This window comes from Chionomys nivalis, chromosome 3 (genome assembly GCF_950005125.1).
Source record: "Chionomys nivalis chromosome 3, mChiNiv1.1, whole genome shotgun sequence".
Classification (NCBI taxonomy): domain Eukaryota; kingdom Metazoa; phylum Chordata; class Mammalia; order Rodentia; family Cricetidae; genus Chionomys; species Chionomys nivalis.
Genome location: NC_080088.1, coordinates 59,291,708 through 59,308,710, shown reverse-complemented (window position 1 = coordinate 59,308,710; position 17,003 = coordinate 59,291,708). Strand labels below are relative to the sequence as shown.

The 17,003-nt window shown below is 51.2% G+C and overlaps 1 protein-coding gene across 1 annotated transcript in view; it reads left to right on the top strand.

The window, feature by feature from the left end:
* The window catches only part of Adcy5 (adenylate cyclase 5), a 145,217-nt gene that overhangs the window by 108,875 nt on the left and 19,339 nt on the right, over window positions 1–17,003 (top strand). Inside the window, exons 6-12 of the mRNA XM_057764262.1 lie at window positions 1,762–1,920; window positions 2,842–2,983; window positions 5,168–5,308; window positions 9,104–9,126; window positions 9,938–10,082; window positions 11,020–11,117; window positions 14,340–14,427. Coding sequence (XP_057620245.1) covers window positions 1,762–1,920; window positions 2,842–2,983; window positions 5,168–5,308; window positions 9,104–9,126; window positions 9,938–10,082; window positions 11,020–11,117; window positions 14,340–14,427 — 796 coding nt within the window. The remainder of the gene's footprint in view (window positions 1–1,761; window positions 1,921–2,841; window positions 2,984–5,167; window positions 5,309–9,103; window positions 9,127–9,937; window positions 10,083–11,019; window positions 11,118–14,339; window positions 14,428–17,003) is intronic.

Genomic DNA, 17,003 nt, shown 5'->3' with positions numbered 1-17,003 from the left:
CCTTCCTCCAGGCTTTATCCATTCCAGGGAACTAACCCACAGTCTGGGTAGTGACTGATGGAGGTAGGGTAGTGGTGTGATGCACCCAGGGCCCCCTGCTAGGCTGGTGGACAGGTCTGTACCTCAACCTTCATCCCGGCTCCCAGGCTCCTTGCTTTCCTTGGTGGAGGAGGTGAGCGGGAGAGCATTCAGGAGTGGCCATGTCTGAGTTGATGGCCTGTCCTCAAAATCCTCACCACTTCTCACTACCCCAGACCTGACGTAAAACACACTAGCTCCACGTCCTCCCAGGTGGGAGAGTTAGGCTCTTGTGGGCTAAAGAGATCTCTTGGGGTTCGAGCACAGATACTGCATCTTTCTGTGAGCAATAGCCAAAGGAGCCTGGGACAGGCTTGGTTGCCGTGTCCCTGGAAGGAGCCCTTCGCCATTGAAAACCTCAATGGCATTGTCAGCTGGGGGCTGGTTCAGGGAGAGTGTCCGGTAACTTTGCACTTTAGAATAGCCTGTGTGAAAGTAAAAGATGGATGGTAAGGTCAGAGGTCAGAGTGGCTGGCCAGGGAGGGGGTTAGACCCATTATGGGGGCACAGTAGCTTCTCCTGACTGTCTCCTGCCTGACTCAGCTACACAGTCATGCCCCGGATACAGCCAGTGCTAAGAGGGGAGGCCTGGTCCCCTCTGCACTGATAGCCGGTGTGTCAACTGGACACACAGGTAGGGAGGAGTGGATTCCACGGAGAGGACTGAGAAGCCTTGCAAAGCAGGTAGCTCTGGAGAAAAGAGAAACAATACAATAAGGTGTCCACAGACACCTCGGACAGAAGGGACTGCTCCAGCACTAGTGCTTGATGACTTGACCCCAGGACGAGAGAAATGAGGGAGCCCCAAGTCTTTCCTGCAATTGGGCAGAGTGGGGGGCAGGTGGTCTGGCGGGTGAGATTGGCAGCAGTCCTGGTGGGGCGAGCCCGCCCACCACACCAAGTTAGACCGCCAGTACCACAGCTTGCTGACTGTCACGGAAGGCTAGTTTCTAAAGTGCAAACAGTGTACCTACTCTTCCTCAACTCCTAAACCTTTACCTGCAGACCCTAAGCAGACCGTGAGCCCCACTCCTATGCTGGTGCTTGTGGCTTGGACTACAGATGTCTTGCAGTTCAAGGAGCAACCTAGTTCCTTGCAGTGTCCCAGACTCACCTCTTCCTATGTCATCACACAGTCGTGACCCCACCCCTACCCCCACCTCCGTGTAACCCATGGAAATGCCTGTCTCCTATGTCCTGCTAACCTAGAGAGAGGAGCAATGGCATTAAATCTGATCAATCGATGTTTGGGAAAACTGTTCCAGTTTACCTTGCCTCCAGAGCATTGTATGATTAGGGTTCAGGATGACCACATCTCCCCCATGGACTCAAGAGAGCACTATAGTACACTGACAATTTTCTGAGCAGTCTATCTAATTGACAGTGGCAATGGCAATTGGAGGTAGTTGGGTGTGTGTGTCGGGGGGGGGTGTTGCTTCGGTTTACTGTGCAGCACACTGCCACCTTATGGCCGAGACAGAAACAGCACTTCTGGTTCCTCTGAACAGGCAACCAAACACCTGCTGCCAGTCCCCTTCAGGTTAGACTAGAGCAGAAAGAAAGGCACCTGACCCCTGCCCCTCCCAACTCCCCTTTCACCCCAGTCCTCCCTTTCAGCCTCACCCCTGCTTTGTGTGCCTAGCCCCTGACCCTCTCCCAGCCTTACCCCTGCTCCATCTCCAGGTTGGTCCGGGAGGTGACGGGGGTGAACGTGAACATGCGTGTGGGAATTCACAGCGGGAGAGTACACTGCGGCGTCCTTGGTCTCCGAAAGTGGCAGTTCGATGTGTGGTCTAACGATGTCACACTGGCCAACCACATGGAGGCTGGTGGCAAAGCCGGGTGAGTGAGAGCTGCGGTGGTGCAGGTGGGAGCCAAAGTTCCCTTCTCACCCAGTGAGACTGCCATGAGTTGGGGGTTGGAGTAGGCAGGATGGAGGAGCAGGCATGTTGTGGGCGGGTGGGGTCAGAGGTTTCGTGTGTGTGTGTGTGTGTGTGTGTGCGCGCGCGCGTGCACACACACATAGGGGGGTGCTGGGCTGGGAATGTAGCTGTACAATAAAGTGTTTGCCTAACACACACAAGATCCTAGATTCAACCCTCAGCACTGAAAAGGGGGGGAGGGAAGGAGGGAAGGAAAGAGAGAGGGGGAGATAGAGGGAGAGAGGTGAGGGAGGGAAGGAGAAAGAGACAGAGAGGAGGGAGGGAGGGAGAAGAAAGAAAGAAGACAAAGGAAGAATTTTTTTTTACTTAGCAAATCATGCACCAGTTTATGTACAAGTCGTAAGGAATGTTGTCTCAAACATCCAAGTGTTTGTTTGGGTGACAAACGGTGGCTTGTAGCCCTGTGGTAGAGAGCAGCCTATTTCAGTGGAGAGAGGCTCCTTCCCTACAGGACGCTGAAGCACCAGCTGGCATGGATACCAAGGACACAGGTGTGGGGAGACACAGTAGACAGAAGTGGCACAGACAGACTTGTAGAGGCAGCCAGGAGAAATGATCAGTGACTGAGAGAGACCTGGATACCGGGCTGGAGATTAGCTCGTGGTGGCAGGAGCCATGGCTGGCTTCTGAGCAGGAGTGACTGTCAGACCAGAGGCGTGTTCCTTGGGTGGGCTGCTAGATGAGCTGTGGGTGAGGCCTGAGACCTGTGGGTGTCATCCTGATCATAGCAAGGTGGAGGGGAGGGGGGCGTTTGAACCAGAGCTAGAGGCTGTGAGGTGTGAATGGTATCTGACTCACACTTTCTGCCCCCCGCCCCCAGGCGCATCCACATCACCAAGGCCACGCTCAACTACTTGAATGGGGACTATGAAGTGGAGCCAGGCTGTGGTGGCGAGCGCAATGCCTACCTCAAGGAGCACAGCATCGAGACCTTCCTCATCCTGCGCTGTACCCAGAAGCGGGTCAGTGGGCGGGGCCTGTGGGTCAGGGGCCTGGGCAGTCTTTTGGTTTGGAACCTTTTCTTAGCTGGTTCTTCTCTTCTTTTCCCTGAGGAAGGCTATGAATCCCTCAGTGTTGCCTCCCATCTCTCAGAAAGGACCTGAAAGTGACTGAACCTTGCAGAGCTGATAGGAGAGAAAGGATATTTTCATTCCACTTTGGTTGAAAAAAAAATTTGCAACAGGTCCCAGATGAGTGAGCAAGGATGCCTGGGGGGAGGAGGGAAGGGTGAGCGTCCGAGGAATCGCTCTCTGCTTTTTGCTAGGTGATTGTCGTTTCTCATCTCTCCTCCCCTCTTCCCTATTCCTCTTCTCATTCCCACTTGCTTCCTTGTCTTCTCATTCCCTTTGCTGTTTGTGGATACCTGCTTCAGCCTGCATCTATGTGTGTCTGTTTTGCTTTTAAACATTTGTATTCTACATATTTATTTTCTGAGCATTGTGTGCCTGCCACACATGTGTGTGGAGGTCAGAGGATGACTCGCAGGAGTCAGCTCTTCCCTACCATCTTGCCGCTCCTGGGGATTGAACTCAGGTCGTCAGGCTTGGCAGCAAACACTTCCGCTGGCTGAGTCATCTTGCTGGCCCCTGCATCTTTGTTTCTTGAAACTGTCTTCCTTTTCGCCTTCTGGTTTCTTTCTTCTTTCCTCGTTGTCTCAGCCCACATCTGCAAAAGTAGAAAAACTGAATTATTAGTAGCCCTCAGCGTTCTATTTTTAATAGTGTCATGTTCCATGTTCGTAATTTTTAAGGCAAATGGAGTTTTTCCCCAAATGAGGACACCTTGCTGTCTTCCCACTGAGGGTATCCAGTGGCCAGTGGCCTTTGGTAGAGAAAAGCTCCCTCCTGCTTAAGGTGCTAGAAACAGAACAGCCGTGTGGAGGCAGAGTCCAGAGAACCCTGGGTGGAGGCAGTGCATTTCTAAGGAGAGGTGGGGCAGAGAGAACAGTGCCCACCCATCCTGAGGCAGAAGCAGAGGGATGCCTTGCTGTGAACCTGAAGAGAGGTCCTGGCTGTAGTGGCCTTTGTAAGGAGATGCATCAGACACCCCAGCAGCCGCAGCAGCGGAAGGGAGGGGGGGGTCAGGGGACAGCAGCACTTCTGATGATCTCCTAAACATCTGCTTATTCATTGGCCAGAGTGTGAATGAACTGCGACCTTCTCAGGCCCTCCATATCCCTCCTTCCGATCCCTGCTGCATAGGGCTCCATTGCACCCTCCTGCCTTGAGCCCTGTGGGTCTCAGTTCCTCCAGTTGACAGCTAGTGCAGAAGGCATGAGGTGGGGACAGACAAATGGTGTGATAGCCCCATCCCTGGCAGTGTGAGCAAAGGAAGGCTGAGTGTCCCCTAAGCCCTATGCTGTCTACCTCTGGTGCCCATTGGGAATGACAGAAAGACAGTCTGACTGATAGGTACTGAAGGAGTGTCTGTCCATAGGGAGGAGGCTGGGTCTCTGTATACTTACTGTCTTGCCGTCTCTGACTTCCCTAACTCAGTGACAGGTTTCTGGGAGCTGCTCTTGGAGCATGGCAGGTCTGTTCTGCTGACAGACCCTAGAGGAAGTAGATCCTGGAGTCCAGGGCCCTTCCCCCTCCATCCGTCTCTGGACATCTTCATGGGTCCACGCACCCATGAAACTATAAACAGACCCTAATAGGTGCTGAGCCCCGCATCCCAGTGAGTAGAACCTGCCAGGGCTGGAGACCATAGTGCAAGCTGACCTGGCTACCTGGGGAACTAGAAGGGAAGTTCAACCCTCCCATGGAGTTACCCCACCCCCGCCACCACGGGTTAGAGGGAAGGCAGGCTACATGGTGGCAGGCTGCGGTGTATCTTAGGACTTTGGGAGCTTGGCCTTCAAGTGGATTGAGAAGTTCCAGGAGAGAATCTTGTGCTCAGACTTGTAAGGAATACTTCTTGTATGCGAAGATAGGCGTCCCCACACCCTGGACTTTCTCATGACACCAGCTCTTATAATTATCTGCACCAATCACCCCAGACTTTGGGGCAGCGAGTTCCAGGGCTGTGCAAAGGCTCCTCATTCTACCTGGCCAGGTTCTTGTTCCTAGAGAGAGAGTGAGGGTCTGCTCATTGGGGCTCTTCCCACAGCTCTGCCCACACACTGAAGCATCTCTGTTGCTCTTCAGAAAGAAGAGAAAGCCATGATTGCCAAGATGAACCGCCAGAGAACCAATTCCATCGGACATAATCCGCCCCACTGGGGAGCCGAGCGCCCCTTCTACAACCACTTGGGTGGTAACCAGGTGTCCAAGGAGATGAAGAGGATGGTGAGTCTCTGGTGGCATGGTGCTCCTGGGGTTGGGAAGGCTGGCCCTGGGGTCTCAGCTTGAGGGACTCAATAAGGGAGGGTAGTAGGGGTCACCTGACTTTATGCTAGAAAATTAAACTCCTGGCCTGGTTCTGCTTCGTGAGTTCCACGATCTCATGGCTCAGGGACATAGCAGCAGTGTCTTTCCCTTTCTCTTGGCAGAGCTTCCTGGTGCAGGCTGGCCAGACTTGGGGTACCACTAGGGCCTCTAGCAGCCTCAGTATTGACTGGTGAGACCCCATGGAACTGGGTGGCTCTGGCCTGCCTGGCCCCTTCCAGTCCTCAATGCGTTTTCGGGCAATCGGGAACATGTTCCTCATTTCTGCTGCTCAGAAACCACCCCAGTGCTTTTTGGCAAGTGCCTGGTGATGGCCCCTTCTGCTTCTGTGCTAAGAAGCACCCTCTCCCTGCTAACACCAACACTAGCATAGGTCAAGTCACAGACCTACAGAATTAGAATCCATATGACCAGAGGGGTTTTTTGGGGTGGGCAGGAAGATAGATGGAGTGGGGTGGGGGGTGGGGGGAGAAGGGAATCTGGAGTAGGAAGAGATAGCAAGAAAATGAACTTGGAGAAGGTACAGAGAAGGAAGGAAACAGCCAGCAAGCGACAAAGTAGCCTTGTGGGAAACCACAGTCTCTCTGCAGTCCCTGAAGTCATTTTCCAGTGACATTTGGAATAACCTGCAACCTCAGTAATTTCCTAGGAAGTCTGAGCTATGAGCATTGGCTTGGCAGGCATATTCATCACTGTTAGAGCAGGGAACTCTGGAAGAAGTAGCAGTAGGGGCTGTGACTGGGAAGGGACGGCTCCACAGGAGGCTGCGCCTCAGGGGAGGCTCCTGGGTGTTAATTGCTTAGCCCAGCAGGGGACGAAGATCATTCAGAACAAGGTGCCCCGTGCTGACTGGGCACAGTGTTCTCTGAGGACACTGGCATCAAAGCCTCCTTTCCCAGCCTCACCCATCCTGTGGGAGGTGTGTGCTGGGTATGAAGCCCGATTCAAACAGCTGTCCTGCCAGCCACTGGCTTTGGCGTTAAGCTTCCCAAAAATCTTTTGAGGAAGATGCAAAAAGAGCACTTCTGCCTGACCTCTGGCACGTGGGTGAGTGAAAAACAAACAGACAAAAACAGCATTGAAAAATACACAAATTCAAAAGTAGCCCATTGAAGGCTTGGATTCAGTGAAGCAGTAACAGCGAATAGGAAGACACTAATCCATGGCCAGCAGTTTTGTTTGTTGGAATCTTTATCAAGGTTTTACTCAGCTTGCCAAGTGCTTTGCTGAGCTGGGCTTCTGTGCTTGAATGCACCCCTTGTCAAGGCTTTAAGGTTGTATATTAGTAAGTGGCTGACAGGCACGTGTGTGTGGCCTGAGCTTATATGATTAATCCAAAGATGCTCTCTGCCTGCCCTGCTGGGAGACAGGATGAGACCAGCAGAGTGAGGGAGATGAAGTGACCGGGTCTTAGCAGTAGTGAGCATGGACGGTGGAGTTCCCAGTTCACTAGACTGAGGTTTAGGTGCATGGATGCATGGGTTGGTAGGTGGATTGCAGTGGTACCGGTGAAAGTCATATGGGTTCATACTCCAACCCTGAGCCACAGTCCAGCCTGGCCTGTTCTTAATAGCTGTACTGAGCTGGTTTATGGATAGCAATGTCTTCTACCCTGTTGTCAATGTACCTACCACCTTCAGTGGATCCTGAACTACCCACACCAGCATGGCATCCCCCAGGGACCGAGATTCAGTCCATCTTTCTGCTCAGTACAGGGAGGGAAATGTATCCTCGACAGAGGCCAGGAACAAGGCACTTGGTGGTATTTTTGATCTGTGGAGATGGGCTTGTATATGTGTAGCCTCATTATTCCCACTTATATAGTTAGCTTGTGCTGGCTCATGAGATGGAACTCCGTGGTCTGGAGGCTCATGGTGGTCTTTGGTAGACAGCTTGCCTATCCATCTCTGTTCCTGGCTATGCTGAACTCATTGAGGGGTCATGAGAGCCCACACATGGGCCTGTCCCCAGACAAAATACTCAGCTGTATGACACCCACTTCTACAGCAAGGAGGGTGACATGAGAATGGATCTGTAGTCTAAAGAGAAGGCTGCATGAGCCTCAGAGGGTGAGGATAAGGGTCTGGCTGGTCTGGGCAGACAGTGATTGACTGGCCATCCCAGACTAGGTATAGGCACCTGGGTACAGATCAGAATGACAGCACAAGACCACCAGAGGCTGCTGAGGTCCTGGGAGTCCTTCATGTCACAGGTATGCCAGGTCTATTCAGCACCTGCCAGCCCTGGCTCATGAGGAAATGTTTTTCGGCGGCTGCCAAGCGAAGTTCTTCACAGAAATGAAGGGGGGCAGGGATCTGTTACCTGAAGTTTTTGTCCCACCCAGTCCCGTAGTCATTCAGCCCCAAAGAAACACACAAAGGTCTACATTAATGATAAACTGGCCTATTAGCTCAGGCTTCTTATTAACTCTTACAACTTATAGTAGCTCATAATTCTTGTCCGTGTTAGCCACGTGGCTTGGTACCTTTTTTCGGCTAGGCAGTCACATCTTGCTTGTTCTGTGTCTGGCTTCCTCTCTGTCTAGGTGATGACTGCAGGCTAAAAACGTCCCTCTTCCCAGAATTCTTGTGGCCCCACCTCTGGTTCATTAGCACTTACTGAACTTTCCGTTTGCTAGCTAGTGCTCCACACAAGATCCTCCTCAGTTCCTGCCCTGGCAGTCTGTCTGGTAACATCATGGGACCGCAGGGACACCCCTACCCCAGTCCCACCACAGCAGGCAGACGACCACCCCCATAGTGCTTCTCTTTGGTGATGTTTGTAGATTACCTCTAAGGAGGTCTCTGTGGTTGATATCTGTCTGTGAGGGTCTCACCCTCCCTCAGGGCTTGCAGACCTGAATCACAGAAAGGCACTCAGCCCCCACAGGTGGCATATGGGCTCCTTGCTTCCTAAATCCGGTCAACTCTAGCCTTGGAGGAACACAGTGGTTCCCAGATACCACATACGTGGTTGTAGGTAACCAGAACCAGGCTGTTTGCAAGTGGGAAGCTTCTGGTTTCCTGTAGATTTTGTATGATGTGGTGTGTGTGTGTGCGCGCGCGCATGTGCATAGGTGCGCATGAGCATATGGGTGTTGAATGTGGACACATGTGCATGGGTGTGGTGGAGTGTGGACACATGTGCATGGGTGTGGTGATGAGTGTGGACACATGTGCATGGGTGTGGTGATGAGTGTGGACACACGTGCATGGGGTGTGGTGATGAGTGTGGACACATGTGCATGGGTGTAGTGATGAGTGTGGACACATGTGCATGGGTGTGGTGATGAGTGTGGACACATGTGCATGGGTGTGGTGATGAGTGTGGACACACATGCATGGGTGTGGTGATGAGTGTGAACACATGTCAAGTTTTGAGCAGCTCAGCAATTTCTCTTCAAGCCAGGGCTCAGGAGGAAGGAGGAGCGGCCCAAGGAATATAAGGAGTCATGGTGGAGGGGGTGGGCATTGTGCCAGTGGATAGGATGAAATCACAATGTACCCTGGCATCTAGCACCAAGTCTGTGCCTTAGGAAGGACCCACTGTGTTCATCAAATCATCCTCTGTTCATCACAGTGCTCCCCGGCAGAGAGCCATGAGATGCAGCCACCTTGATGGACTCAGTGGCCACCGCAGGCCTGCATGTCCTCCTGGCTCTCTGTTCTCACATTCCTCTCTCTCCTTCTCCTTCAGGGCTTTGAAGACCCCAAGGACAAGTGAGTAGCATGCCCGTTTTTCCTCCTCCTCCCTTGACCGTTTCATGCACCAGATGTTCAGCAGGGACAGGAGCAGCAGCCCTAGAGGCTGCACTCTCTCTTCACAGCTCCTCCAGGAAAATGCAGACCTTGCACGCTGGCAGCAGGGCCTGAGTGTACCCAGTATCCGGAGGGAACATTCTCTTCCTCCTCTTGTGCTTCCCAGTCCTCGAGACTGCCAGACTGTACTCAGAGACCAGGTTCCACTGTGAGAAATTAGATTTCTAAATGTGGCACCGTAAGGATGCTTCCCAAGGGGATCCTGTTCCTGCTTCAAGTGCAGGTGGACCACAGTCTCTGTGGTAGGAAGCCCACCCACCAGTCTAGCCTTAGCTTCAGGATGAGGAGACAGCTAGAGGGTAAAGAAAGAGGCTTATATGTTAGAATAACAACAAAATCTTCAGCCAGGCAGTGGTGGCGCACGCCTTTAATCCCAGCCCTTGGGAGGCAGAGGCAGGTGGATCTCTGAGTTTGAGGCCAGCATGATCTACATAACAGTCAGAGCAGTTACACAGAGAAACCCTGTTTCAAAACAAACACAATTAAATTTTTCAATAGTAATCTACAATGCCAGCAAGGTCCTCTGGGACTTGGGCACCTTCTGTCATGTGCAGTTAAGAACACAGCTTGGGCTCAGAACCCACTGACCCTTCCAACTCTCAGCGGGTCTGCCAGGTGTCTCTGGCCAGTCCAGATAGTCATGCAGAGATACCCATGTGACAGTGTTTCTGGGTGTCAGCCTGCCTATATCTGTCTGCTCCTTGCTTTCCAGGAATGCCCAGGAAAGTGCCAACCCTGAGGATGAAGTGGACGAGTTTCTGGGCCGGGCCATTGATGCCAGGAGCATTGACAGACTGAGGTCTGAACATGTTCGCAAGTTCCTCTTGACCTTCAGGGAGCCCGACTTAGAGAAGAAGGTATGGCCCCAGGAGGGGGCCCCAGCAGAACCAAGACAGGGCACAGGGTGCAGCCCACAGAATGGCTTCCTGTCACCTCCAGAGCCAGTGTCCTAACCTGTGAGGCCACACTAGAACCCCAGATGGAGTTCTCAAGAGATTACCTTGATTGAAAGGAATACATCTTATTATTGCTGTGCCTCAGTTTCCTTCTCTGGAGATATTTACCTACCTCAGGATCAGAGTGAGGACCAATTAAACTCTCAGACACACACAGTGGCATCTACCACACAGAGGGTGCTGTAAATTTGTTCATGGAACCAGCCAGTTTCATGGGGCCCATCAGAACCTCCAGGTGCTGCATTGTCCCACCTTAGATTGAACAGCCCAATGGGCCACCCAGTGGAGTGGTGACAGGGCCACCAGGCACTTCCCTTTATCCTAAGCCCCGCTATGCTGCAGCATCTAGTTGAAATGGCCTCTAGGAGCCACTGCCAGCATTAAGAAGGAAGGCCTGGCTAGCAAAGCACATCTATGGAAAAGGAAAGTAGACCTGACTGATGTGTCCCTCAGCATTTGTGTGGCTGGGTGGTGTCACAGGAGGTGAGAATGGGAGCTGGCACCTTGAATAAATCACAGGAGCTCCCAGAGTGAGATGAGCGTTTCCTGGAAGGAGAAACCACAGCAGCCTGGGACCCCCGTGGGTGATCATTGTGAACTGTGTTCATCATGGGTCAGCCCGCATAAAATGACTGGTTAGCAATCCCAAGCCTCTGTCACCATCACAGGCTCTACCATACAGGCATTTACACTGACTGCCCTCCATCTAAACCTAGCTTTGCTCCATGTGCTCTCTGTCCTGGAGTAGGGTATCCTGGGGACTGGGTTACTAGGATTGGCTGCGCTGTAGCAGACTGTGGCCGGAGCCACCCGAGCTCACTGTGCACATCCCTCTCAGTACTCCAAGCAGGTGGACGACCGATTTGGTGCCTACGTGGCATGTGCCTCCCTTGTTTTCCTCTTCATCTGCTTTGTCCAGGTCACCGTCGTGCCCCAGTAAGTATTCCCCCATGCCATGCACTCCCTCTTCTGGCTGCAGGGTCCCCAGAATGGGAAGGGAACAGAAAAGGAAGTGTGGGCTGGTGTGCAGACTGGGAGGGAGGTTTCCTAGTTTTCTCTGTGGATCTAGGAAGTCAGGGGGTTTACCTCTGGGCTGGGGAGGTGAGTGCTCATGCCTGGGTGGAGACCTCCCTGGGTACTTCTCAGCTGCACAAGAGACCCCTTTCTGTCACCACCTCCTCTCAGACCTGGTTAGGTCACCCAAAGCATCTGCCACTCTGGTTCCAGGTGACCTTTAGCTCTCGCACGCCCTGCCCCACAAAAAAGTGTGTGTGTGTGTCTTTAAAAGATAGTTTTTTTTTTTCCTACTACTGAAAAGTATTTCAAAGGAGGGGCATCAGGAAGGCTTTTTACCAAGAGGCACACTGGAACTCTAACAAAGACTGACCAGCTCACTCAGGACACCTGGGAGCGGACAGAGGGTTTTGAAATGAGGTTTAGATGACAGTAATTCACAGGAGTCACACCTAGGAGAGAAGTATGTTGTCCCATGTATGTGTGCATATATGTGTATTCATGATGGGTGTGTTTATGTGTGTACATCTAATCACTCAAGCACATGGGAGTCACACACACAACTGCCACTCCTTGCCTAGAACAATTGTTAGTTTCAGCTACTTCTTTCTGATTTTTTTTTTGAGATAGGATTTTTCTGTGTAGCTGTGGCTGTCCTAGAACTCACTCTGTAGACCAGACTGGCCTTGAACTCACAGAGCTCCACCTGCCTCTGCCTCGGGAGTATTGAGATTAGCGGTGGTGGATAACCACTATCACCTGGATTTTTTTCTGATTTTTAAAAATTAACTTACAGACATTTCTTTCCCATAGGCAATAGACAACTATTTTAAGGACATTTCTCCTTACGCATAGTATCTGACACATCAACTAAAACCAACGACAGTTCTTCCTATCACCTAGTACCCAATCAGTTTCAAATTTCTAAAACTATTCCCCAGATGTCCAAATGTCTTCCTACTTTCTAGTCAGGGTCTCTTTGGGATCCAGGGCTCCATGTGGCTTAGCCTTCTAAGCCACTTTTGATCTGAGGTGTCCCCAACCCAAACTTTACTTTTCTCTTTGAAATAATTGTAGGGCTACTTAGAAGCTGCAGACGTTGCATGGTCAGCTTGCCCATAGCCTCCCTGCATTTCCCCCTATGTTGACAGCCTCCTTCACAAGTTACCATGGTAACCATGCTCAGCCTGCTGACCCTTACACCCAATTCCCATTTCCTCAGTTTCCCCTTTGTGCCCTTTTTCTGTTCCAGAAGCCACACTGCCTCCTCCTTCCCTGTCTGGGTCCCCACACTACAGTTAGCTGCATCTGTCTCTTTGCTCTTAACGAGTCGGAGATAATTCTGTAGCCTTGTTTGTCTTTGTGGCCGTGTCTGTATTAATGAGACTCCAGTCAGGTGGTTTGCAGAATGTTTTCATTTGGGCGTGTCTGAGAGCCTCCTGACTAGATTCCCGTGGCTGTGATAACCTTCTCCCAGCATGGCTGACGTGTCTGTCCTTCCCGGTGTATCTTAACCAGAGGAGCCACATGTTGACCTCTTGCCTTCTTTTAAACATTTTTTTAATTACATTTATGTATTTTTGTGCGTGTGTGTGTGCGTGCATGTACACACACACATTCATGAGCCATTGCATGTGTGTGGTGGTCAGAGGACAGCTTTCAGGTGTTGGCTCTTTTCCCTTCACTGTGTCCCAGGGATGGCACTCAGGTGGTCAGGCCTAGTGGCAAGCACCTGTATCCACTGAGCCATCCTGCTTGCCCTACTTCTGCCTTCTTAACACTTTTTATGTCTATGGCATTCGTTGTGTAAAGATGCCCCTTCGTACGTGTCTGTTGACTGTCAGGACACCTCAGGTGAAAACCAGACATTGGCAGCTGGCTAACCCTGCTGGACAGCTCAGTCCATTCCCCTGCGTGGAGGCTGCTCAGAGCCGTGGAACTGTGGGTCCTCATGGTCATTCAACCCCATTTTTTTTTAACATGGTACAGGTGATAACCATGTACATGAACGAGAATCCTAGGCCTTTTGTCCCATAGCAGTTGGCAGTCCGTTAGCTCAGGTGCACAGTCCTGCCCCTTTGTCATTGGCTCTTAGGGCAGCAAGGCTGAAGGCTGGGGCCATGCCAGCTCCCTGCCCTATTTACAGTGGTTAGCATCACTCCTGCCTGTGACCACAGCTCCAGCTGGCCAAGGTATTGACTCAGGTCATTCCAACCATGCCCACTGGGGAAGCCTTAACAGCCACTTTCAGGCTCTCTCTTTCCCTCAGAAGAATTCTCCCCTTGTTCCCTGTTGAAGTCAGCTGAGTGCTGTTTTTGTGGAAGCCAGGAGAAGGTGCCCCCTCCCCAGGAGGGCTCAGTATTCCCCTCCAATAGCCTACAACCTGCCAACAGTGCCTGGCATCTGGAGGCCATCCCCACCACCTGCAGCCTTGTGCGTGTTCTATACCTAGACAAGCTCTTGCCCCGGGAGGGCAGAGAGGGTTCCTGGAAGGAAGAGTATTCGCAGTTCATTTGTCTCAGGCTTCCTGCCCCCTTGTGGCCTGCTCTCTTCTCAGGGAAACCAGGACTGCCTAAGAATCAGGGAACTAAGATTGGGCAGGGCTCTTTGTGGGGCCCTGACAATGGGAAGGGACGGGCTAGATATACACGCAATGCTGTCTCAGAGAGGAGTTGTCTGGGCAGCGGACGTGACAACCACTTACCAGGTCTGCTTTTTGGCCCAGTTATCAACCCGTGAGTGCTGATGAGTAAGGATAATCAGGCGACTTTTAAATAAGTTCTCCCATGCTGCCTGAGCGCCCTGAGAATTGCTACGAGGCACACTATTGACCAGGTGTTCTGTAGCTCTCCATTGGCTCCTTATGGGCTGCTGGTCCCCATGAGGGTGGCCGGAGGGTGGGGAGAGCAGGAATGGACCGTATTACAACATAGCCCTACATGGGCCCTTGCTGAGAGAGCTCTTCTTGGGGAACGCTGGGAAGGATGGAGCAGTTGGCTTTTGGAGAAATGGAACTGTTTTCAGAGCTGCTGGCCCCAAGAGCTGTGCAGACAGCCCTGGATGCTAAGCAGGCTCCCAGGGATGCAGTGGGACTTTGGCCTCCTACTAGGGTGAGGCTTCTTCTCACCATTTTAATTCCCCCAGCTCCTTGTTCATGCTGAGTTTCTACCTGTCGTGTTTCCTGCTGCTGGCCTTGGTGGTGTTTGTGTCCGTGATCTACGCCTGTGTAAAGGTAAGTCTCCCTCCACATGCCATCTAGAGGGCCTCCTACCAGTGGCAGAGGCCACCGTCAAGACCTGAGCGTCACACTTGGCTCAGGTAATAGACAAGGGAGTGTGTGATGCTGGTCTACATCACTTGACTGACACTGACAGCAAGCCTGTCTGGAGACTACAGACTTGCTGTTGGCCGCCTCTTTAAGCCCCTGTTGATCTTTGCGACAAGGTTGCCATTGCTGCTTCAGTGTCGGATGGGACCAGAGGACTGCTGCTGGAACCTGAAACACAGTATCGGTCAATGAACAGTTGCTAGAGAATGTGGGTGGAGGAGACCCCTACACATAGCCTTCAGTGGCCCAGGTGCCCTAGAAGGGACATTCTCTGAGATTAAGGATGAGCCTAGCATGCACATGAGGGATATGGCCCCAGAGAGAGCCACACAGGGGATACCAAGGAGCACGGCTTCCTGTTGTATATTCTATCTTCCATTCCTCTTGGGCATGCCAGGCCCCCTGTCTAAGTTGTATCTTTAGGCAGTACTTGACCCCGGGCCATAAGTGTGTCTTAGGAATTATCTAGGCTTGTTTCCTTTGCCCCCTTCCCTCATTTCCATCAGTAGGGAGTCAAGGACTCTCCACCCTCAAAACAGGGCCCTTCCTTAATCTATTTGCTTAGTTGCCCCGTAGTCAAAAGTCTTGGTGGAGTGGCTGTGAGGTCTAGTAAGGACCTCAGGGATTATGTGTGTGGGTTCGAGGTCAGTCTCTTGAGCGTGGGCCATGTGAGAGGATGTGGGTGGCTCACTATAGTGAAAGGCAAGCACTGGCTGTCCTTCCTCCAGGCTGGGACCTCCTGCTCTGTGTTCAGTCACCTCCTGCTTTGGCCTTGGAGTTGTCAAGACCGCTAGGCCTGTTTGGCCCTAATAAACAGTGAAATAAATGCATAAGAAATAGGAAGAAAGGGAAATAAATTCACTTTCTTCATCCGTGGACATCATAATAAGACACCAAATTGTTGCAATAGCCAAAGGTGAGAGCAGCTCAGTGTCCATCATCAGAGGGCAAAACATAAAATAATGGCGCGTAACTGTGATAGACTAATGTTTGAGTGCCTAGGGGAGCAGTGTCCTGTCACATGCAATGCGGATGGATCTTGGAGACACTGCTGAGTGAAAGAAGCCAGGCGGCTCTGGTCACATACTGTATTATTTCAAATACGGAATTTTCTATTATAAGACAGAAAGTAGATTAGAGGTGACTCACACAGGCAGAATGGGGAGGTGTTGCTTAGTGGGTAATGCTTCTGTGTGGAGTGGTGAAGGAATTTTGGTGATAGGTAGCAGCGATGGCTATACAGTGTTGTGACTGTAATGGGTGCCACATCAAAATGATGGAAATGGCAAGCTTTATGGGGTATTTTCACTACAATAAAAACATTACAACAGATAGAGCATTCCAGCAGAAGTCTGTAATGCCAGCACTCAGAAGGCTGAGGCAGGTAGATAGAGAGTTCAAGGCTAGCCTGAGCTTTATAGGGATAACAGAAACAGAGTTCAAGGCTAGCCTGAGCTATATAATGATAACTTGTCTTCAAAAATAAACACAATTGTTTAAAGCATACTATAGCTAAAACACTCTTAAGTTATCTTTTTTCTAAATCCTAAAGAGAATATATCCTTTTAAGAAAAGGCTTTCCTTTTAAATTGTGTATGTGGTGTGTGTGTGCGTATATATGCCTTCAGAGGGCAGTGAATTTCCTGAGCTTGAGTTACACATGGTTGTGAGTTGCCTGCTGTGGGTGTTGGGAGCTGAACTCAGTTCCTTTGCATCTGTGTTGAGAAACCCCACATATTGTCAACTCTGGAAGCTGCCGCTCCAGGTTAGCGACCACACGTTATGTAGACAGGACTCCTCACCCTTGTTCCCGCTGCCTCCTTCCCCACTTTCTCTGGTCATCCAGATTTTCCTCATTTGTTCCCACTCTGCAAAACCGAAGCCAACAGGAGAAAATATTTCTATTACAAACTATTTCCACTGAATTCCTCTTTCCTCCTTTATGCTGTGCACTAAAACATGATTGTGCATTACGGTGTGTAAGAGGTAACCAGGTTTGGTGGTGCATTCCTGTTATCTCAGGTGAAGGCAAGAGAATCGGGTTCAAAGCCATCCTTGGTTACGTAGTGAGTTTGAGGCTAGCTTGAGCTATGTGAGATCCTATCTCATAACAATGATATAAAGGAATGCTTACCTTTGGGTAGATACATGCAGGGAATATTAAATGCTTCCCCCAGAGTGCAGACCGTCTCATCACCGAGTCCCTGGAAGGCTGATTGGGTTGGAAGGAGTAACTGTTACCATATCACCTTGTGTGGTATTGACCGGAGCTGGCTGGACTGTGACCTCCTGGTCATTCTGTTTGCCCTTGGGAAGCATTCCCCCTTTAAAAGGATGCCTAAATCTCCCCATCGAATTTCAGCTTTTGAGCGGGCCAGGGTTCAGATGTGGTAATTCCTCAGTCATATGGGTGCAGGCTCTAGTGAGCCGCAGCCAGACTACTTTACTTCATTTGCTTCCCTATTTCCCACAAACGCCCA